The sequence below is a fragment of the Balaenoptera ricei genome, chromosome 19 (genome assembly GCF_028023285.1).
Source record: "Balaenoptera ricei isolate mBalRic1 chromosome 19, mBalRic1.hap2, whole genome shotgun sequence".
Taxonomy (NCBI): domain Eukaryota; kingdom Metazoa; phylum Chordata; class Mammalia; order Artiodactyla; family Balaenopteridae; genus Balaenoptera; species Balaenoptera ricei.
This window is the reverse complement of record NC_082657.1, coordinates 52,583,898-52,608,979: the sequence shown is the minus strand read 5'-3', so window position 1 is coordinate 52,608,979 and position 25,082 is coordinate 52,583,898. Positions and strand designations below refer to the sequence as shown.

The 25,082-nt window shown below is 35.8% G+C and overlaps 1 protein-coding gene across 7 annotated transcripts in view; it reads right to left on the bottom strand.

Annotated features, from left to right (window-relative positions):
• CNTNAP4 (contactin associated protein family member 4) overlaps nt 1-25,082 on the bottom strand; it is a 263,350-nt gene that overhangs the window by 25,387 nt on the left and 212,881 nt on the right. For all 7 annotated transcript variants that reach the window (XM_059903575.1, XM_059903577.1, XM_059903581.1 and 4 more), the window contains 4 exons: nt 24,472-24,628; nt 19,991-20,118; nt 7,706-7,876; nt 6,767-6,985 (listed from right to left, as the gene is read on the bottom strand). In XM_059903575.1, the coding sequence (XP_059759558.1) occupies nt 6,767-6,985; nt 7,706-7,876; nt 19,991-20,118; nt 24,472-24,628 (675 nt within the window). The remainder of the gene's footprint in view (nt 1-6,766; nt 6,986-7,705; nt 7,877-19,990; nt 20,119-24,471; nt 24,629-25,082) is intronic.

Below are 25,082 nucleotides of genomic sequence, written 5' to 3'. Positions count from 1 at the left end.
TGGCAAATTATTTACGTGCTGTGCTTGAATATTATTGAGGATTAACTGGGAACAACTGTGTAATTTGCCCAGGGGCCTTAGAGGAAAAAAGAAATCAAGATCCTCACACTTCTCTTTAAAAGCCAAAGTTACAGAAGCTTGTCAGAGTACAAGGGTTCTCTGTGACCAGGGTGCTGTGCAGAGAAAGGCAGGGAAGGCCCCGATCATGGGTCACCTGGGGGCAGGGAAGTGACTGGGGCATGAGGGCTGGGCCAGGACCAAGTCAGCGGACTGACGGGAAGAGTGGTCCTCTGTACATCACGCATTGGACCTTCAGTCCTGTCCTTCCCAGCCATCCCCTAGGTCTGGGGAAGACGCAGCCCTGCAGCAATGATGGTATCAGTTAGTGTAGAAAGCTGTGAGACTGGAAGCCCAGCTATAATTTTGCCATGGAATGTTCCTCACTGAGCAAAGCCCTGGGCGGGCTGGGAAGAGGAGGACTGTTCTCCCTCACGTTTAAAGAACGATCATGGTTGAAAGAGGCAGGTGGTGTAAGCAACCGTGTCACAGGCAGAAAGTTCAGTCACTTTCCCCTGAACCAGAGTCAGTGGTGAGCACACGTCCCAGTGGTAGTGGCAGCAGGGAAAAATGGGTCTACTCAGACTTAAGGCCACAGCAATGTCTGGTTTGACCGTACTAAGGTCTATTTCAAAGAAATGAATGTTGGTGGTATTAGTCATATTCTCCGATTTCAAGAGATCCCATCTGAATTCTGATTTTAGTCAACAGTCACTCAAATTTGCTCACTAGACACAGAAAAGTACACCGGGAGCTTCTTTGGCTGATCATGAAAAAGACATCTCAAGGAGGGGAGAAGAAAATAATTGAAATAAATGATATGATTACATTAAAGAGAAATGTGACTTTTATTGCACTGCACTTTGGAAACGAGGGAACATATTTACGACTACAAAAGAAAATTAGTCTGTAATAAAAATTATTCAAACATAAAGTTGTTTGGCATTCTCTTGCTGTAACTATATTTTAGCCTATCAAAAACAAACCAAAAGCAAAAAATCTAGAATATATTATAATTAAGAACTTCTGCTCATCAAAAGACACCATTAACAAATGTGAAAATGCAATCCACAGAGAGAAAGGAAAATATCTGTAGTGAATTTATCTGAAAAGGACTCATCCAAAATATATAAAGAATTCTACAATTTGTTTTTAAAAGAGGACAGCCCTGTAGAAAATGGGCAAGAGATCTGAACAGCCACTTCATAAATGGCGCTGCCCAAATGGCCAACAGAGATTTGGTAGAGTCTCCTGATGCTTGGCATACGCTCATTCCTGTGACCCTGTAACTCCACCCCACGTACACACCCCACAGATATACAAGCATATGTTCACCAAAAGACCAGCACAACGATGCGTTTGTAATATGCAACTTTGAAAGTACACAAATGCCCATCAACAGTAAATAAATATCTTTGTACTGGCACTGCCAGGGTCCCAAAAGCTCCCCAGGCCATGTGAGTGTGTGACTAGGTTGAAAACCATCTTTCAGAGCTTCAATATGCTTAGAATTCAGCATTAACCTTTGAGTATGGCATTTAGAGATTGTTTGCTCTTGATACTTAATAAATATTTGTAGATTTGATGCAGTTCAAATGCAATGCAAATGACTCGTGAGTCTACGTCAGGAGTCCTTACTTCTCCTTCGGGCCCTGGTCCCAAAGTATCGAAATGAAGTTTGCCCCATTTAAAAACCTGCCAGTGAAAAATTTAGGCTGCAAACAAAAATTTTAGAGCTGGTTGAATGAAAATCAATTCAAGGCTAATTTAAGACGCTTCTAAGAAAAATGCTGAGTTTACAAGCCAAAACAGAAAATGACCACTGTCACAATTCAGCTTAAAAAAATGACTGATTCTTTTCTCTGCCTCATTTCCGTGGTTGGAGCATGTCTGTGGGTGTAAAATCACAGCAGTGACTCTCAACATTGAGTCCTCAGTGTTTACAACGTCAAGGGCATATGTTAATTACACCAATCAGCATCATGTTGCTAAACTTCTTTTTTAAGGTAGGGAATAGCACCTCTGAATAGGACTATTTAACTAAGATATGTCATAAATCACACACATACAAAAAAGGACAAAGTGAGAGAACGTGAAAAGGTTGGTAAAGACCCAGTGCCATAATTGAGAACAAGAATAGAGAAAGATGGGCTACAAATAGGAGGGGAATCATCATTTTTACACCGAAAAGCAATGTAATGGTTGAGATTATTTGGGGGAAGGGAAGATGTTCATTGCATTGTTGTTATTGTTTCTCATCTGACTATCACACTACATTAATGTTAACTTTCTCATACAAGGATTTTTGTTCATTACTTTATTACTCCTTCACTTCGCATGCCATCCTACAGTTTAGATTAGTTGAAGATAGTTGTGCCAATATTGGGAACTGCAGGGATTGTTAAAGTCCTTCTGTTATAATTCTGTGGTGCAGGCTAACACTAGTTGAATCTCCAAAACTACCTATCATTTCCTTATTCCTGTTTCAGTTGCCGATAGTTGTTGCCCAGCTGAATCACGTTTTTAGTCATGCTTTCTATTTATTTTTACTGATTTTGCTCAGAAGTTAAAGCATTAGTCTTGCCTCAGAGTTTCACTCTGAGATGTGAACACACTTTACGATTGGTCTTTAGGGGAGAGAGTGAAGCAAGCAATGGAGAAAATACATTGGATTCTTTCATGTTATCCTATTGCAGCAGTCACTTCTGAGAGACTGCCAAAAACTCTAATCTCAAAAAAAAGTAACATCGACAAATATCATCAACATGGGACTGGCTATGGTAGCACAGGGAGCTGGAGAAAATAATTTAATTCAAAATTAACATATATTCAAATATCTGTAACGTTCTACTTGTAGGTAAAAGTGTTAAAGATAGTATCTCAAACAAACAAATATCTACATTATCGAAATTTCTACTGTTTCATATTTGTAGTGCTATAAAATAACTTCATTTAGTATTTGAAATATTCTACAACAGGTTTAATGTTTTGTGCTATATTTGTTTACAAACAAGAAGGTGAATTTTTGGTAAAAGCTGCTAAATGCTGGGGTAATAACATAATCTAACTTTGACAGACTGATACTAACTTGGTCTTTCAGTTTTGCCCTGTATTTATAAAAACTGTGTTTCCACAACATTTAAAACATCATCATCATCATCATGTGTCTGAATTTAAACATTTTTATTAGGGAAAAGAAAGTGACGCTGAAAACTGTAGACTTACTCTTTGCAATTATATCTATCTCATTCATTTGTCCTGATACCCAAATACAAATGACAGTCGTTATGCACGGTTGAAAATACTGATTAGTCATAATTATTTTTTAATATGCATGGGTGAGCTACAAATTAAACTCTTGAACCTGTAAGTAAGGGAAATGAAATTGCCCTTTAAAATTTTAACCAGAAAATCAATTATATTGGCTTAAAGCGGAGCCAGTCACCCAAGGATCACTGGCTCTGAGAGCAGACTTAAGTCCAACAATTTGAAGGTATTAATACACGGGGAAACAGTTTCAAAGAGAATGTCCTTCTACATCTGACGTACTGGCACAGAACATATGAACAAAGCAGCCAGGTTTCCTGGCGAGAGTGTGATTATGGGGTGGATGGAACCTCACTGAAGGAGGTGGGATATTTTCTCTGGACTATGAAGAATAACCAGGGGTCTTTTCCAGCCTGGCACAAGTGTGGTCTGTATTGTATATGTGGGACCGGGGAACACCTTTAATCATGCTACAAGTTAGGATTAAGGAAGAAAACAAGAAAAGTTAACTTCAGGTGAAATTAAAGACTGAGAAATGATGTGAGTAACGCAAAGACCTTGCCGAAGGATATTAGCAGGAGTAAAAATAGTGAAACACTAACAGCGATAACCGACTCACTAGCAAGTGCTGTGCATCTCCATGTAAAATATGTCCCAACTCTCTTTATCACCATTTCCCCTTTAGCCCGTGCCACCACGATCTCTCATGGGGACTAATGCTGTGGCCTGATTCTACCCTTTCCTTCCATCCATTTTCCTCACAGCAGTAAGAGAGAACGTGGAAAACGTAAATTAGACCATGCCACTTGTCTGATCCTTTAGAACGAAATCCAAATTCCTCACCATGGCCTTTGCACCATCCTCCTCTCACACCAATTCTCTCCTCAGCCACCACGACTTACTCCTTAACTCCCGAGAAGCTCATTCCCACCGCCTGGAATTCTCTTCCTTCGGATATTCCCAGGGTTCCCTCTTCTGCTTCATCTTGCCTCTGTTCCAATGTAAGGTCCTCAGAGAGGACTTCCATGAACACCCTACTTGACATAGAAGCCTCCCAAACCAAATTGTTGCCTGACGCCTTAATTTACTTTTTACTTTATTGTATTTATCATTATCTGAAACTTTATATACATACACACACACATACAGACATATGTGTGTATGCATGCCTGTGTGTGTATATGTAAATTGTTTTTATATATATTTATATACATATTGTTTTTTTATTCTGTCTTAGTTTTTACTCTTTTATTGGCTGCCTCTCGTCTCTTCCACTGAAACATACTCTTACGAAGGCAGAGAACTACTTTTGGTCTCGGTAGTGCTACATTAAACTAGCTGTAATTATTACTAGTTTTTTACTACTTTTCACCCACTTTATGCTAATTCAGTATAATCTTTTAATTATAATTTAAATTCTATCGACTCTTCCTACAGGGGAAAGGTATTTTCATCTAGAAATTTAAAAAAATGTTGATTTGTTTGACAGTAATGTTGTAAATAGACAATTACTATTTTGTCTTGTATGTATTATTCTATTAGCTTGGTTGGGGCCCTCTCCTAAGAGTGGTTCACTCTTGCAGTAGAGGTGAGGATGAAAACAGACCCTTATGTGGCCTCTTGACAGCCAAAAATGTGCCTCTACCTAAGGCTGCAAGCCTTTTTTTTTTTTTTTTTAACATGAGTCCATCTTTAATATTATCACATTAACCACTTCAATTTACTCAGTTACCTATGAGTAGGAAAGAGGGAACTGTATAAAGAGATTTTTATTAATAGATGTAACCTTTTTTTCAGAGATCTTTCTTTCTGCCTTTCCTTTTTAATTTTCAACAACTTTGACTTAAACATAAGATAGATTTCAGTTTTTAAAACTTTCAAGTAACACAATAATCCTTGAATTTAACACATGTAGGAATGTCAAAAGCCTAACCAACTGCCTCCATAAAGATGAAATCTTTTAGATCTTATTAAAATTATAACACATGACTGATGGCAAAAGACTCAAGTCTGTTCGAACACACAGTTGTGTGTCATAATAGTACTTCTATTCATTACAACTACCCGAAACCAAATAAGGCTAGAATTCCCATCAGACACAATATATAGTGACTCCATTTCTATGAAGTTAAAATTCATACGAAGAATGAAAGGTCATGCACAGGCAAACTGCAGCAGATTTCACTGAAAAATTCGAGGACTGTTTCAGCCTTCTCAATTTCTAAGAATAGTAAGGCTATTTCCTAGATCCTGACAGATTTGAAATTGCCATATCTTTTGTTGTGGCCATCTCTTATTTTTTGTAACTCAAGAAATATCTGTGTCAATTTCCTGACTGAGCTCCTAGCATGTTATTAAAAGAAAAGTTATGTATTTCTTTTCATGGTTTCTTTATGATTTCCATACCCTTAAATAAGCTTCATCCTTCGCAGTGAGAGAGAATAAAACAAGGCTGTTAAGCAAGAGAAGATGTAATGGGGACCTGATGAGAATTTTGTCCTAAAACAACTCTTACAAGTGCTTGAAATATAATTTCTGATAATTTACAATTTATCCTGCTTGACAGCGTTGCTGTGTCCTCATTTACACTAAAATGTATGAAAAGTGATCAAGACATAATTCCTTGAACTTTATGGTCAATAAGTTCTGTTAAGTAATTAGCAGAGATGTAAAATAAAACAAACACACCCAGGAGGATTCTGCTATCAAGTCTCTAAAATAACAAGTGAATGTATTTAGAAAATAAAGGAACAACGTTTGGATATAAATATGAAGTAGGTGGTCACAAGACATGAGAAAAACAGGGAAAATAAGGGACACCAGAAGAACTGGTGAAACTGGTCAAATCATGGATCCTACACACTTTGCTCATGCTTTTTTTTTTTTTTTTTTTTTTGCCCTGCTATTGGCCTGTTTTACACAGGGGTCACTGGTTGGCATCAGCTGGATTTACAAGGAAGGTTCTTCCACTTCCTGGGGAGAAGAGGTAAACATTTCCAATATTATACTAAAGATATTAATCTTAAAGAAAAACTGAAACAAGTCACATAATCTGTAATAATAAGAATGTTTATGTTAAATTTATGCAGTGCTGTATGTCAATTATATCTCAATAAAATGGGAATGGAATAAAAGAATGCAGGTTTAGGAATTAGTCAAACACAAATTTGAATTTCATTTATTAGGTGGATTTCTGAAGACAGGTCATTTCAGCTCCCTGAAACTCAGTTACCTTGTCTGTTAAACAGGGATAATACCCATTTCACAGGTTGGTTACGAGGAAGTAATAAAACACCTGGCGCAGCCTGGAACATAGGTTCTCAATAAACGGTGATTTGGTGGTGGTGTTATCGTTATCTTATAGTTGGTGTTATTTTATTTTGGCCCATCTCTGCACTTACGCCATGCAATTAAAGACAAACTGCCTAAAAGCAGGACTTACCCACAAAGAGCTGACTGTTGAGCTGTAGGAGGACATGCCCATCAGCCGGAGCAGGCTGCGTCCTTGGTGAGAGCTGATCCACTTGAACGGATGCCTCTTTCGTGTTCCTCTCAACCCTAACGTGGTGCCACTGGTTGTCGCTGAAGTGAGTGGGTGACTGCACCGAGATTTCAAAAGGCCCATTCCCCACATCGAATGAAAATGCCACGACTGCAGGAGCTGGAAATGTTAGACGTGAAGATTGTTCACGTTAGTCCCCGTGGTGGAGAGCTGAGTCTTCAATACACTCAGGAATAGCACCATAGCATCAACGGTCACTAAACATGAAGACAATGGTTTGAACTCTATGGAAGGAACCATTGATGTCGGCACAGAATAGATGTGGAATGAGACAGTAAAATACATTTGTATTTTGGGGAAAAAATGGATTCTAAGAAATTCATCACCAGAGTTAATTTTTCATGGTGATAAAAATGAAAGCTATTTAGCCAGGGCAAGAAAACTAAATAGCATCTGGCATTTTATATAAAAATAATTTTGACAGTGATTCAAAGTTTATTTAATTTCAAAAGCATGCAATATGCACTTGATATCAAAATACTAATAGCAGTCTAAGAGGATATCAAAACAATACAGCTATTTGATTTAATTAAGTAATTTTGAAATTAACTGAGAATTTGGATTTTTTAAAAATTTTAATTTTTTGAATTTAAAAGACTTAAGTTGGTTCTAGAAGACTAATAATTTCCCCAAATTATTATATATGTTAAATATCAAATAATTTTCTTGCAAAAACGCTATCTTAATATCATAGTTTTTTTCAAAAGGACACAATGAAAAGATTCAGCTGATAAAGTAGAAACATAGTACTTTAAAAATTAGTTAAAGAATTTACTCCTAAATAGAATCCCAAAGACTTCTTAGGAAAAGAAGACTTACAGCGTAGCTCTATCCGTATAAAATCAGTAATCCCCAGGTTCTCTAAAAATACCCCAGATGAAGCTGTTGTCTTAAAAAAGAAAGACACATCTGCACTAAGTTCTCCGTGGAAAGTAGGAAAATGAAGGTATGAAGCCTCAGTATTGAAGGAAGCTGAATTCCAAAATAACCCTGTTTTTTTTTTAAAGGGAAAGATAAAAAAGGAAAACAAATTCATAAAATAAATGACATAACTATATTTTCTATTTTTTTTTTTTGCAGTTTTACTCTTAAAATATTGCTAATTTATACAAACCTGCTTTTCTTTTGTCTGTTAATTATACAGTATACAAGACATGAAAACACGATTGGAGATTTTACAAGGTTGAAATTCTGGATTCCTTCCAACATAGGAGAGGAAAGATCACTGCAGTAACAGTCGGAAAGTTATATTTCATATAAGAAAAATAACCTGCAGCCTAAATACCAAAGCATTATGATAAGATCTGCCAAACATTAATAGACATTTTTTTTATAACTTGAAAATTTAAACACCTACATTACTTTGAATAACAAAAACTCTACAGAAGCTCAAAGTGTTTTTTGTTCTAATACTTCTAACATACCTTACAGAGTTACACCCCCAACTAACTGTTTTCATTAATGGGCTTTGTGATTTTCTAAACTGAGATTGGCAGCCAAAATATTCTTATCTAATTAAAGATCAAGACACTACTTACTCTGTGCTATGCTGATATTCTCATGAAAGTGCTCTTTTCATTCAAAACTATCTTTTATTTTGCTTATAACAGTGAAGTAGGAAAAGGGTTCTCAAAATTTGTTTAAATGCTCAAAATAAGGAGCAAATGTTTAAAAATTGTAGTATAAAGTAAGACATCTGCAAAAATTATGTGGACTATAAAGTAAATTATAATTTCTGTCCAAATACAACTTCTTATTTTCACCTTCCCATTCATTTTTTTGGTTACATCTACAAGTTTCCACAAGTTTTCTTTTGAAAAAAATATTCTCGGTCTTATAAAAACAAAGCATGGAAAAGAAAATACACATGCAGTGGCATGAAGTGACGGAAGTGAAATCCACCTGGATACGTGTGGTTGATGAGAAGCATTATAGGAGAAATGAACTACGCATTGCCGCTGCCACCAGCAAGTTGTCGACACATCAAAAATAAATATACATCTTCAGTTTTAAGCAACTGCCATCATATGTACTCACAACACTGAATGAAATTCTACTAAATTACCTTCCTGGAAGAAAGACGTATTGATCCTCTGAAGTAAGAACACAGGAATTTCAAAACAACGTTTTGTTACGTTAGCAGAGAACGGATACCTCGTTAAGTTAAAAGTCACGAACTTGACTTGGCTTCTATTTGTTCCTTAGATTATAATTTATTTTCTATAAATTCTGGATCCAAACAAACAGGGCTTACTTACATCTATTGTATTTTCTCCTGTATTTCCTATGGACCTGATTCAAAAGTCAATCCTCAGCTCATATGTGGACAACTTTAGAGCTGAGTTTATTCAGCTGAGAATATACTTAGAGGGCTTTTTTTTTTTTTTTTTTTCCCTACAGCCAAATGAAACTGTATATTTTCTGAGTATGTCAAACTTTGCCCTATTTCCATTTTGCAGCTATTTCTGTACCTAGACATTTTGCTCTCTACGAAAGAGAGCAAGAAAAGCAAAACATCAAGCCAGGGGTAATAACACATTAGTGTTCTTCAAAGTTTTTACCTGACCTATTTTTAGAAGGAATTAAATGCCTTTCTGTTGAAATGTATGAACATTAAAATAAAGCTGTAACTTTAAATTATGGAGTTTTATTAAACCTTGCTCATTTGGAGTGATTACTAAGAGGAACACTCAGAATTACTTAAAGGTCTAAATTAGATATTATTACTATAAGAACATAATATCCCATTTGTTTCATTTTTATATCACAACTAACCCAATAAAGCATCATACAGAGGGCTTCAGGGAACTGGCTGAAACAGAGGAACAATTCTTTGAATTGCTGCTATTTTTACAATGAATGCTTCTACAGTAATGAAAACAATTTATTACCTTAGGTAGTTTAAACACTCACACACACATAGTACCACATTTATCTAGTTAGCAAACCTTATTTTACAGACTCACAATAGGTAAAAAATGAAGTAAGAACACTTTATTGAATTAAGAAATTGCTGCTAATTCACAACAACTATAAAGACAGGAAAGGCCAATATTTCCAAATGATAGCTCAGCTCTTTACAGACTGTGCCAGGAAGCACCCAGGAGGATCTGGACTGCCTCTGAGAAAGGAGGGGCAAGAAAGAGGAAGCAGAGCAGAGCCCAGCAGGCAGACACCAGCCAGAAGTGGCAGGTCTTTTAAAGAGAAGATTTCATGGCTGGGGTGGATTAAAAATCCCTAAGCTACACCTGGAGCAGACCAGAATGCAACCACTTACTATATGAACGCTCTTTATCATCCCAACAAAATGCCATTTGCAGCAACATGGATGGACCCTGAGATTAACACACGAAGTGAAGTAAGTCAGACAGAGAAAGACAAATATCATATGATATCACTTATATGTGGAATCTAAAAAATGATACAAATGAACTTATTTACAAAATAGAAACAGACTCACAGAAATAGCAAATAAACTTATGGTTACCAAAGGAGAAATGTGGGGCGGGGGAGGATAAATTAGGAGTTTAGGATTAACATATACACACTACTATATATAAAACAGATAATCAACAAGGACCTACTGTATAGCACAGGAAACTCTACTCAGTATTCTGTAATAACCTATATGCGAAAAGAATCTGAAGAAGAATAGCCATATATATATATATATGTTTAAAAAACCATGATGCATTATTCTAAGTAATTATTATTAATAATTAATAAAAGTAATTAATAATTAATATATTCTCAATTGCATTCAATATAGGGTAGTAGAGATTTGGAAAGATTCCGTCAGGGATGCCACTTACTTATTAACTTTCCAGAATTCAAAAGAAATTGTAATGAATAACGGGATCCATATGGTCTTTTACATAGAAAAGGAAGATGTACTAAGTATTTAATTCCATACATAAAGTAAAAAAGAGCCCATAGAGGAAAATTAACTTAGTAGAATATTAAGATTACAAGTAATTTTTAAAATACCTGTTTTGCTAAACTTTTATTTATATCATTTATTAATGATAATGATTCTCCTTTTAAAAGTAACAGATTTATAGAGACAGAAAGTAGACTAGTTGGCTGGGAAGACGGAAGGATTGAAAGATGACAAGGGCTAAGAGGTGAAGAGTTCTTTTTAGGGTAATGAAAATGTTCTAAATTGATTACAGTAATGGTTACACAATGCTATGAATAGAAAGCTTAGAGTAATCACTCCCAGTTTGGATGTATCATACGTATCTCATACATATACTCAAATTCTTTGGTAAACATGTAGGAAGAGGAAGGTAAAGAGGGGAGACCGCCTAGAGAGAAGAAAGAGGAAAAGCAAGAAGAGGAGGGGGTTAAAAGGGTGGAGAAACTTTAAGAAAATTAAATAAAGGAAACCCAAGGAAAGAAAACAAAAAGAAACATAAGAATTAACATAAAAAGAATTTATTAATGGTGAAGGATTATCAGATATAGTGGAGCTTGCAAAATTATATGATTATCTGTTAAAATGGAATTGGTCCTCATTCTTTCTAATGGTTTATTGTAGTCTGCCAAATGGAATAGAACTCTGTCAATGGAAGAGAAATTAACCAAATCACTCATCAATATCGTTTTCCAGTCTAAGAATACAACTTCTGCAAAGTTATTTATTGACTACATGCACCTTTGATTATTTAATGCATTCTGGGCAGCTGTGATTTCTCAGACAGCTGAACAAGTCGATGCAGGCAAAAATGAAGAAACTAATTTCAATGACAAGAGTATAAGAAAAAGAAACTTAGAACAATCTTTTCTAACCATGTAGGTTTTGAGGGTGCCTTGGTTAGACATAAAATTTCAACACAATGAATTAACTGAGAAGAAATACATTTCATAAAATTGGCTGAAAAATTCAAATGCCAAAGAGTTAAAAATACTACCTTGTCCAGATTAACAAATTGAGAGCAGAAATTTAGATCACGCTTACAACTCTTTAAACCGATTATGAAATGCAGGTATACATTTTACCACATCACAGCCTATTTCAGGAAAAATTAATAGCAGTGCACAAGACTGAGATGCATCCTTGTTAAGTACTGACCTATAAGGATAACTATTCCTTAAATTATTCTGTCAGAGAAAGCAAATCACCTCAAGCTGGAAAAGTCAGTTTGGCCTCAGAATTTCCCACAGCAACATTAAAAACTAGAAGATACAGGAGCACTGTCCACAAATTTCTGAAAGAAAATGTTGCCAGCCTAACTTTTTTTTTAAGCATTAAAGTAACAGATAGACCTTACCAAATTTGAAAGAATTCTGAGAATAAAGCACATACAAACTCTTTTGGGGAAAAATAAAAATAAAGCATTCCTTCATAATGAAATATAGTCCATCAAAAGATACCTAGACAAGCTATAAAAGACAAAGTTGACTGCATCTCTTAGTGCAGGTAGAGTATTATGTACAAAGTGGTGAAAAGTCACAAAGTGTGATTCAAAAATACTATACCAGTTTCTAAAAAGGTTAAACATAGGGTTACCTTTTGGTCCAGAAGTTCCACTCCTAGATGTATACTCCTAAGAGTGGAAATATACATGTCCAAAAAAACACACCTATACACAGATGTTCATAGCAGCATTATTCATAACAGGCAAAAAGTGGAACCAACCCAAATGGCCAACAACTGATAAATGGATGAACAAAATGTGATGTATCCATACAATGGAACATTATTTGGTCCTAAAAATAATGAATATTTGATACGAGCTACAACATGGATAATCCTTAGCAAAGTGCAGGCTAAGTGAAAGAAGCCAGTCACAAAGATCACAAACTCTGTGTTTTCATCTATATGAAATGTCCAGAATAGGCAAGTCTGCAGAGATAAAAAGTAGATCCACGGTTGACTAGGGTTGGGGTGGGGTGAGAGGAAAATGGGGAATGTCTGCTAATGGGTACAAGTTTCTTTATGGGGTAGGAAAATGTTCTAAAATTGATTGTGGCGATGGTTGGACACCTCTGTGTAATATGCTAAAATGATTAAATATACTAAAATACCATTAGATTGTATACTTCAAATAGGTGCATCATAGGGCACATGAACTATATCTCAAAAAAGCTGTTACCAAAAAATAACATAAGGTTAAACCAGCCAACTTTGTCTTAGAGTTCTGAGGCAACAAATACTCTCAAGCATTTGCCAACTCAGGAAATGCAACACTCATGGGTCTTTCTAGAGGAAAAAAAAAAACCACAGAAAATATCAATTACCTGACAATGCAATCCAAGAATAAATTAAAAAAAAAATCATTCAAGAATAGAGAGGCTCTGATGATAGGACCTGTGGTTAGCATTCAAAAATAAACAATCATACAAATAATAGCATAACTAACAACAATTGGGACGTGGGGGGAGAAAAAGATGAGGAAGGGACAGATGAGTGCTAATTTTGCCATTTTTCAGAATAGATCAATGCTATCTAAAATTTAAAATAACTTGAATATAAAACCAAGTGACTCCATAACCTTTAAAATTTTTATAATTTTTTTAAGTTTAGCAAGATCATACAAGTTGAATATATATTTATTAGATATATAAATAATATAAAGCAATCCCTACAGCTTCAATTTGTTTCTTCTTTCTCTGTCAACTTCAGTTAATAAAGTTTTGCAAATTTATTTCTAAATCTCTTTTTCTATTCTTCTGTCTAGAACAGTGCTTCTCAATCTGGGGCTATTTTGCACCCCAGGGAACATCTGGCAATTTCTGGAGACATATTTGGTTGTCACAACTGGGGAGGGTACTACTGGCACCTAGCAGGTAGGGGCCAGGGATACTGCTAAATGCCCTACAATGCACAGGACGGCCCCCGACCATCACAAGGAATTACTCAGCCCAAGAGTGCCGAGGTTGGGAAACCCTGCACTAGCGATATTTAGAAATGTCTGGAATAATGCTCACTGGTATAAATCATTATTTCTGAGTTGTGTGACTCTTGGTGATTACTGTAGTCTTTTCTTTGACATTTCTGTATATCTTAAAATTTTAGAATGACTTCATATCAATTGTCATTAATATTTAATATTTAAAACAATGAATAGAGATATATACATGTAGAATCTTGTCACAAAAGAATATTATTGTAGTTCTGAGAATTATCAGGATTCCCAGTCTCAAAAAAAATGGAAATCTTTTGAAAGTGTTAGAAAGAATGTTTGTTGCCCCACATTTGGGAAGTTTCTTGAATATCAGTTACTAGCTAGTAATGTAAATGTTTTCAAAAGAACACAAAACAAAAAGCAAAATAAATCATAAGATATTTTTCTTTCTTCAAGAAGTAGATAATATTTCAGTTTTATAAAGTCACTGTCTTATTAAAAGAGTGAAAAATCAAAAGTATTAAGTAAAATCATGTGCTTATTTGAAAGCACTTTCACTGCCTCAAGCCCACGTACATGAATGAGAAATGGCTCAGGATGGTACTAAACGTCCTTTGTACTTTGTGATTTTTAAAAATCAGAATAAGTCTTTCAAAATATAAACTCCTTTAATTAAAAGCATATATTTGCATATCATTTAATTGCTTATACAATAAAAAACTTATTCCTGTTCTCTCACGAGTAACTCCAAGCTATAGGTTTCTTGAGCTGTATGAGAGATCATTCTCATTCTTTCATAAGCTGCTATTTATTGATTATCTTTCATGTAACAGGTAATGTACTAGGTGTCAGGAATACAATGATAAATGAGCAATTGACCTGCTCTTGAGAGGCTCAGAAATAATTAAAAGCCAGTATGAGAAGTATATCTTCGTAATTTACTGAACATTCTTTGAAAGTGTAGGTAAAGTCCTCTAGCGACCTGTGGAAGGCTTCATGAAGGAAGGGTGTGAATGTGAGTGTGAATGGTTTCAGTAAAAGGATTGGGGGTGTGTTGCAGATGAAGGAAAGAAAGCAAGTGAAGAGGAAATGGAGCCAGATGCCATCAGTGGTGGATGAATTTTCTCTGTGCTGCAGGACCTGAAGAAATAGGGGAAGTTCCGTGTAGGTATTCTCCTGATTGATGTCAAAAAAAACATTTAACCCCGGGGGTCAATACTACTATGCTTTCTCCTTAGTGTGAGGGGAGAGTTCTGAAGATAACGCAACTACAATTGGCATGCTCTCCAATAATTTTTAATGCATGCTGAAGTTGAAGAATTACTGGTCTAGAACAGTGGTCCCCAACCTTTTCGGCACCAGGGACCAGTTTCGTGGAAGACAATTCTTCCACGGACAGGCGGTGCGGGGGAGGGACGGTTCAGGTGGTAATGCAAGCGATGGGGAGCGATGGGGAGCGGCAGATGAAGCTTCAATGGCGCACCTGCCGCTCACCTCCTGCTGTGCGACCCGGTTCCTAACAGGCTGCGGACCAGTATCAATCCGCGTCCTGGGAGTCGGGGACCCCTGGTCTAGAAGACTTCTGATGGCACCTCAAAAATGAAGATGGCCCCACTGCTCCCAGGAGAGTGAGCAGAAAGGAAAATATATGTACGAGCCCTCCTAGTTATAATCTTTCTATTAACTGTAAACCCATATGTTTTCCCGTGATTCTTTCCTTTGACCCTTTGTCTCTAAAGTTAGTAAAAGTCAAAACATATTCAGTAAGATCCTAGGAGTATCCTGGAGAATACCCATGTTACTAAAATCTTTACTAGTCAGTTTCTTTGTTTTATTATTCTTTTACAATTTCAGCCATTCTAATAGTTATATATTGGTATCTCCTTGTGGTATTATTGTACATTTCCCTAATGACTAATGATGTTGAAAATCTTTTTATGTGTTTATTTGGAATCTGTATATTTTATCTGACAAAATGTATGTGCAAATCTTTTGCTCATTTGTTAATCTGAATTTTGTTTTAATTGCACTGTTAGAAAGTTCTTCATATATCTTGGATACTAGCCTTTATCAGATATGCGCTTTGCAAATATTTTCTCCCCGTGTGTGGTTCTTCTTTCCATTTTTAAAAAATTAAGTTATATTGAAGTATAGTTGATTTACAATGTTGTGTTAGTTTCTGCTGTGTCGCAAAGTGAATCAGTTATACATATACATATATCCACTCTTTTTTAGATTCGTTTCCCATGTAGGTCATTACAGAATATTGAGTAGAGTTCTTTGTGCTACACAGTAGGTTCTTATTAGTTATCTATTTTATATATAGTAGTGTGTATATGTCAATCCCAATGTCATTTTAAAAGCAGTTTTTAATTTTGGTGAAACCCAATTTATCATTAAAAAAATTTATGGATCATGCTTTTGATGTTGCATCTAAGAAATCTGTGCCTAACCCAAGGTCACTATGATTTTCTTCTATATTTCCTTAGAGAAGTTTTATAGTTCGTGGGTTTACATTTAAGTTTATGATTAATTTGAGTTAATTTTTGTATGCAGTTTGAAGTATGGGATGAAATTCTTTTATTGTTTTTGTTTTTGTAAATGGATTCTAACTGTTCCAGCACTGTTTCTTGAAGGGGACAATTCTTTCTCCCTTGAGTTGCCTTATGTGTATATGTGTGTGTATACATATATCTATTCTACTCCATTAACTGATTTGTCTATCTTGATATCAATGTATACTGATTTGAATTGTGTAGTTTTGCAACAAGCCTTAAAATCAGATAGTTAAGTCTCCAATTTTGTTTTTATTATTCAAAATGTTTTAGCTAATCTAGTTTCTTTGCTTCCCCCTATACATTTTAGAGTAAGCTTGCCAATTTCTGCAAAAAAAAAAAAAATGCCTGCTGGATTTTGATTGAGAGTGTATTAAATCTGTACATCAATTTGGGGAAAATTGACATCTTAACAAAATCAAATCTTTCAATCTATCAGTATTACATTTTTATTTAGTTCTTTAATTATTTCTCATAAATGTTATATGTTTTTGTTATATTTATACCAAATTATTTCATTTTTTTGGTGCTGCTCTAAAAGGTACTTTTAAAATTTCAATTTAAAGTTTTTCATTATTAGCATATAGAGATATAATTTATTTTTTGCATATTGACCTTGCATCTTGTAATCTTGCTAAACTCACTTTTTTTTTTTTTTACAAATTCTGAAGAATTTTCTACCTAGAAAACCATGTCATCAGTAAATAGAGACATTTTATTTCTTCCTTTCTGATCTGTATGACTTGAATTCCTTTTCTTGACATACTACATGTGCTAGGACCAACAGTATGATACTGAATAGGAGAGGTGAGAACAGACATCCTTGTCTTGATCCTGATTTTAGAGAGGAAGCATTAAGTCTGTGACTATTCAGGATAAATAGTCAGATTTTCAGATTTTCACAGATGCCTTTTGAAACACTGAGAAAGTTTTTTTAAGTTCGTAGTTTGCTTAGTTTTTATAAGTAGGATGTTGAATTCTGCCGTTTACTTTTTACATATTTTTCAAAAAAATTATTTCCATATTCATAAATAAATTCTTTAAGGTCAACAATATTTACTAAGTTTTATATCTGCAGCACAACTTTAAAGGGGACTTTATCATTCATATCTTTTGTGCTTTTGGTAAAACACCTAACGATGTTACCTATGACTTCTGACATTAAGCAATAATAGCAGTAGTAACACAAAATTTTATACCCATCTACATTTAAAAAAATGAAAAGAAAGACCTGGAGTTAGGAGCAAGCTCCTATCTGGTACCTGTAGGTCTCACTCATTTTTATTTGTCCTGCTTTCTCAAGGCTTCTGTCTTCTTTCCTAGAAAAACATGGCTAGATATGAAATTTTCAACATCTCTGGTTTGTGTGATAAATCCAAAATATTATTTTTTTATTTTCATCTTTCCATTTTTCTGTTCAAAGAAAATCTAAAAATTCTGTGTCTCAATGAAGGGTACTAGCATTCTTATTGTCTCAACAAACGGTGCTACCTGCTTTACTCAAGTCAGGAAGCTGGAGATCATCCTCACAACTTTTCACCCTCACTCCCGTCCAAATCATATTGAACTTACCTCCCTAACTGAGCCCCTTATTTAAGCCCCATGACAACTATTGCCTAGTTCAAGCCTTCATCATTTTCCTTGTCTTACGTCAAAGGTCACCTTCCTGCCTTTAGGTTTGTACCTGATCTCCATGCTTTCAGTTGGATCATAAGAATTAAGCTAAGTCTTAAATTCTCCCAGTCCTAACTAGTGATCCAGTCCTAACGCCTTCAGGATAACATCCACATATCTTTCCTCTGCTTATAAGGCCCACTGTGCATGATCCCATATCTAGAAGCCCTATATCTGCCCAGTGTATCTCACTTGGAAAGGAAAAAAACTGTGTCTAGGGCATTGCACCTTCAGAGATACAGTCTGCCCATACAGAGAAAACGGGCGCATTCATTACTCTGCCACCATCATTCCTCAGACTGAGAAAGTTTTTAAAAAGGGCCCTTTATGCAGAAAACGCTCTATGACCTTATGTGGGGATGAGTCTCAACCCTAAAGCAGATATGGGGGACAAGAAGGCCAAGGAAAGCTCTCGGTGATTGTTTCATTAATAAGTCAGACGTTAATCAGCAGGTCTCTAAATACTTCAGGATTTGTAAATCCTTATTGCTAATGTTGTCAGCCTCCTTCTGCATCCCCGTGGTCACAAAAGTTTAACGCTCTAGTCTCCCAACCTTAAGACTATGGACCTTTTGGACCAGATAATTCTTTGTGGTGGAGGGCTGTCTTGTGCACTGTAGGATATTTACAGCATTTCTGGCCTCTCCCTTTAGATGCCGGTAGCATAAAACCCCTCACAGTCGTGACAGCCAAAACTGTCTCCAGACATTGCCAAATGTCCCCTGAGGGAGCAAAATCACCTTGGATGGAGAGTCACTGCCCTAAGGGAAAAGATGCTGTGTGCTTCAGTTCATGACAGGAAGTCTGAAAGAAAGAACCCCTAAGGGACAGAGTTGGGAGTGACCTTAGTCAAAGCAGAACAGTTCCCCAGGGATGGTGGCAAATGGAGGAAGCCGGCCTGAGCCCCTGAAGGGTTAAGATCAGAGCCAGCAGTGAAGAGTGCATGCGATGTACAGAACAATTTCTCTAAAGTCACGCAAAATCATCGCACTCCTCGGGATGCATCCTGCGTTTACAACCTCATCTCTTTGCACATAACTTTTCTCTGCATGAAATATCCTATGTCATCTTTAAGTGACTGTTTAAGGCCTACTGGCAGAACAGGAAGTAGAGATGATAAAGATTAGGGATGGTAGGTATAATGGCAGACCATTTTTTTTTTTTACAATGCATATACACATTTTTATAGGCCAGTATCATCTTTGCTTTCTTAACTAAGCAACTTCTGCTATGTATCTCCATAAATCCAATGCATTGTCAGATCACCTCTTCCTCTTTTGATCCCCTAGAATAAAATTTCATTTTAGGATATACTTTTAAGGTAAATAAATATTTCTTCTATTTGCATTTTAAGTTCTGGAAATAACTAAAAGCAAAAATAATTGACGCATCAGTCTCTAACCTAGCTGACTTCAGAGAGGTTATAAATGGATATGTATGCTAATTTCATTCCCTGTTGAAAATATGTATTTTCTATGAAACTATATTTTAACTAAAAAATTCCAGTTTAGAGTGTTAATACATTGAATATACAAAACAGCAGGTCCCACTGATTTAGACTAAAAATACACACACACAAACTGGGAAAAAAAAATGAGATTAAAAGTTGAAATGTGTTTGATTAAACTAACATTTGATTCTACTGATGTTCTAATTTCACCCCAGGCCCAACAGTATAAAACTCACCATACATTCTTGATAATTTTATGTAGCACTGAGGTCTTCCTTTATAGACAATGGCATGCAGACATTTAGGAATGATGGAATGAGCTTATGAACCAATCAAATAGAGATGCTTTGTGGTTTCTTTCTCTTGGACTCTTAACAAGGTTTGCTGTAACAGCATTTATTGCCGGGCTTTGCACTCTATAGGGGCGCTTTGTTGATTGACTAAAGGAATGATTTCAGACACTGCTTATGAGTTTTCACACGAGAAGTCTGATTAATTATTATAAGATAGAAACATGGTTCTTAAGCGACATCACTTTCCTCACACATGTTTACGGCACGTCGCCACCACTTACTGTCGCCCCGGCAGAGCAGAGGTCCTAGTTTATAGGCTGCTGCTGAATGTGGTCGACCGGTGTCTGTGATCACAATCTTAGTTACTGGCAGATGTTCTTTATAAGAAAGGAATCCAGTGTCATTGGTCCTAAAAAACAGTAACAACAGCAAGATTCTTAAAATTATTCTGATGAACATAATTATAAAGTAAACAATAGTCCTTATTGCATTTCAAAGCCAAGATGTTCTGAGCTAAATTTGCACACACAGAAGAGTCAGGATCAAATTACTCATCTGAGGATGGAAAAATATGGCAACATTTTAGTGTCCCTTGCAGACGGAATATAGTTGGTGATTTTGAAACTCTGTTGGCCATTTTCTACCTTTTAAATGAGATGGTTAATCCACGGCCATTTAGTGTAATAACTGGTAGTGTGTTTTCAGATCTACCGTTTTGATATTTGTTTCTTATTTTTTTCCCACAGGGTATCTTGTATTTCTGCTCCCCCTTTCATGCCTCCTCTTGGTTTACTTCATATTGTTTTGCATTCGATTTTTTTTACTCACCCTTTAGCTATATGACTGTTTATTGTATTTTAATATTTTCTTCATAGATTATAAGACACATCCTTAATCCATCACACTCTACTTATATTTTATGTTGTATTACTTAATATAAAATGTCAGAAGCCTACCATGGGATAATTTTTAACATCCTTCCCGACACAAACACCTGCTCTTTGTGCAATGGTTGTAACAATATATTTTAAATCCAGATGCTATAAACTTTATAATTTAATTTACCTAATCAAGAGAAAAATTTAAACACTGGCTTTTACATTTACTGACATATTCATGATTTCCAGTGCCCTTCATTCCTTCCTGAAGATCTGTGTTTTAATCTGGTGTTAGTTCTGTCTAACCTGAAGAATTTCCATCAGTATTACTTACGGTACAGTTCTGTTGACAACCGATTCTCTGAGCATTTGTTTAATCTGAACAGGAATTTATTTTACTTTCATTTGTGAAATGTATTTTCGTCCTGTATAGAATTCTAGGTTGACAGTGCTTCCTCCTTCAGCACACTAAAGGTATCATTCCATTGTCTTCTGACCTGTGCTTCTGATGAGAGGTCAGCCTTCATTTGTATCCTTATTCCCCTGTATGGAATGTCTTCTACCAGATTCACCCAAACTGGCTACTTTGAAAACATTAATCTTTATCACTAGTTTTTAGCAATGTGAACAACAAGCCCAGGTGTGCTTTTCTCTGGTTTTTATTCTGCTTGAGATCTTCTGAGTTTCTGGAATCCATACATTGAAGTTGTACGAGTTATCTACTATGGCATAACAAATTATCCCAAAATGCAGTGACTTAAAACACGACTTTTTACGGTCTGTGATTCTTCTGATTTATGATCCTCTGTCTCAGGGTCTCTCCCAAGGCTATACTCAAAGTGTTGGCAAGGACTGCAATCAGCTCAGTACTTGAGTGGGGAAGGCTCTGTTTCCAAGCTCACCTTGTGGCTGCTGGCAGTACTCTACTCCTTGCTGGCTGTTGGACTGACAGCCTCAGTTATTCACTGGCTGTTGGTTGAAGGCTACCCTCAATTCTTTGTCCACGAGAGCTCACGACATGGCAGATTGCTATATCAAAACAAGAAGGCTAGAAGACGCAGAGAATTTTGAGCAAGTCAGAAGTCACAGTCTTCTGTAACCCAATCTCTGAAGTGACATCTCATCACCTTTACCATATTCTGTTCTTAAAAGCAAGTCACAAGGTCCATGTGACATACAAGAGAAGGAAATTGCACAATGGTGTGAATAACAGGCAGTGTGGAAAATTGGGGGCCATCTTGGGGGCTTGCTTCCAGAGATGTTTATTAAGCAAATTCGAGAAATTTTCAGCCATAGTTTCATCAAATATATATATATTTTTTGCCTCATTTTATTTCCTGCCCTTCTGGGACTCCAATTTCTTGCCTGTTAAATCATTGATATTTTCCCACAAGCCACAAAGGGTCTGTAAATTTTTCTTTCAATCTTTTTTTTTTTCCTGTGTTCTTCAGACTGAATGATTTCTACTTATGTATCTCCAGGTTTACTGAAGATTTCTTTTGCTATTTCCCATAAGAGTTGAAGTCTATCCAGTGAATATTTTACTTCTGATGATGTTGTACTTTCCTGTTCTAAAATCTACATTTGCTTCTTTTTTTCTTTTTTTTTTTTTGGCAGCGTTGGGTCTTTGTTGCTGTGCTTTCTCTAGTTGCACTGAGCAGGGGCTACTCTTCGTTGCGGTGCGCGGGCTTCTCATTGTGGTGACTTCTCTTGTTGTGGAGCATGGGCTCTAGGTGCATGGGCTTCAGTGGTTGCAGCACACGGGCTCAGTACGTGTGGCACACGGGCCCTAGAGCGCGCGGGCTTCAGTAGTTGCGGCGTGTGCACTCAGGAGCTCTGCGGCATGAGGGATCTTCTCAGACCAGGGATCAAACCCATGTCCCCTGTGTTGGCAGGCAGGTTCTTAACCACTGCACCACAAGAGAAGTCCCTACATTTGCTTCTTTAATAAAGTTCTCATTTATCTGCTTAGAATACCCTTTGTTCACTTTTGATTATTTTTACCTTTAATTCTTCATATGTTTTTTAACAGTTGCTTTAAAGTTTTTGCCTGCTAATCAAACACCTGTGTCCCAGGGCCTGTTTCTAAATGGTGCTTTTATTTTCTTGACTTTGGATCAAAGTCTACTCTTTTTTGGAATAAGCAATAATTGTTATAATGTTCTGGATATTATGGGTGATACATTGTAGAGACTCTGGATTCTGTTATCATTCTCTGAAGACTTCTTTTGTTTTCACAAGCAGTTAAATCACAACCGTATCACAATAATGGTGGTTCTACTTCATCAGGGTGGGCCTGTGTCAGTTTCACTTGTAGTTTTCAATCATACTCAGTTCTCGGACATCAACTTTGCTGTAAAGACAGTGGACCTTCTGTCATTTCTATGGAAAGCTGAGGGCTTTACAAAGCCCATCTCAATTAATGAGACTTAAGCTCTAAATTCTGTCTCTCCTCCGGTGGTTGCTGCTGAAATTCTTGTGTAGCTTGTTCAGTTTCCCAGCTGCATCTCTCTGCTTGGTTCCTAGAAATCTCCCCTGTGCATGTGCAGCTCAAGGGTCAGGGGTCTGAGAGGAGTTGATATAGTGGTCTCCCCTCAAGTGGTTTTCTCCTTTCTGACACATCCAGAAATCAATTTCTAGTCATTCTGGCTGCTCTGAACTTTCCTCTGATACCCCCAGCCAAAAAAAATCTAGTATTCTCTTTGAGTTCTAGCCACTCCATGGCAGGTGGTCTGGTGAGTAGCCTCAAGGAAAAGGCACATAAACACAAATCTCACTCACTTAAGTTCCCTTCTTTTAAGGTTCGAAGGCTCCCAACCCTGGTAGTTCCTGCCTACATTTGGTTATTCTCCACTTGCTACAAGTAGGTGTTTTTAATAAATAGTTTTCCTGGGATTACAAATGTTATCTGGGGTTAGGTTAGTTCTATGCAAGCTACTTAAGCATAAGCAGAATTTAATATGAAAAATTTCAAAATCTTATTTTTAAAAATTATATTTGATGAATAAAATGTCATGCAGACATTGGACAGTTATTGGTGATTAGATTAGTTTAAAATTTTTTTATTTACATTTTAAAATACGTTATTACTGTGTGGGCATTTTCTGTGAAGGCAGTGAGAAAAAAAAAAAAAAGCGTCTCCCAAAGGAGTAGAAATTTTGAAAAATTTTGAGTAAGAGAGACAATATTCTTCATACTGAACATATAACAATACGAGTATAATCATGACTCCATATAGATGCCTCCTTTAGGGTATTCTAAAATAATCTGGTTTTTGATATAACATAGTCTTTGATGTTTGACAAATGAATAAATGTAATGTCAAATGAATAAATGGAATATTTCAAGCTCGATTTTCAAATCCCTAAATATTATAGATTTCTTTTTTCAAAATACGATAAACGGAATATTAGTTTTTCATAGCATAGTGTATTCTTTAAGAAAATAAAAGAGCTACATGTTTAAATAATTGTGGGAAATTCTAAGTTTATATATTTAAAGGTTTTATAGGCAGATTATTGAAGAGATGTGTTAGTAATTAAAGGCTGTAAATATATTTTGAGAATACTATAATTCTTAATTATACTTAATTTTAAAGAGAATAACTGACTTAAAATGAATAGCAGACATGAAACAGATGCCTGTTTCATCATATTACAGAAATAAAAGGTGTACGACTCATGATCCATTACCAAAAAATTCAAATAAAAAGATAGTGATCTTACCATTTAGAATTCAGATTGTAATAAATTTCATCAAAACATACCTTTAATTTCTTCACTGTACTACCTTGTTCAGTATCTGCCTACCTATATATGTTTTGAGTGATTCATTTAAAAAAATAATAAACTTGATTTTGCATAAGGAAATCATATGGAAATCACCATTCATTCCGGTCAGCATCACAGTTGCAGTAATACTGAGAATCAATGCAGTTCCCCTCTAATCCACAAGTACATTTTTGAGGATCAGGTAAAGAACCTCCCCAATAAGTTTGTGTTTCATTGGTTCTTCCAACCCACCAGCTCAGAGGGGTTCCATCTGAAAGACAGAGGTGAGAAATGTGACATCTGCTCTATACCCCAACCCTTCCATCCAGTATAATTCCCTCCTTCCCAAATCATTAAAAAGAATAAATGGAGAAAGACTGATTTGATGTAGTGATATTCGCAACACTGTAATTGATGGCATTTCCTTAAGAAAGTTTTTAAAGAAAATATTTCATTATTTAAGTTTAAATGATTGATATATTTTTCTTTGAGTAGAAGAGAAACCAGCAGTTCCTATTTAATTCAGGCTAAATAGTAAAAAAAAAAAAAAATGTATTGACAGCAGATCACATATGCAATTTTGTTAAAAATAATTTTTCAAAACAAGAAGGCATCAAATTATAAACCACAGTAATTAACATATGAGAAACAAAATTGATTTGAGATCATGAAATGCCCATTAAAACATTATGAAATGCTATGTAAAGTTAGTGATTTATCTCAAT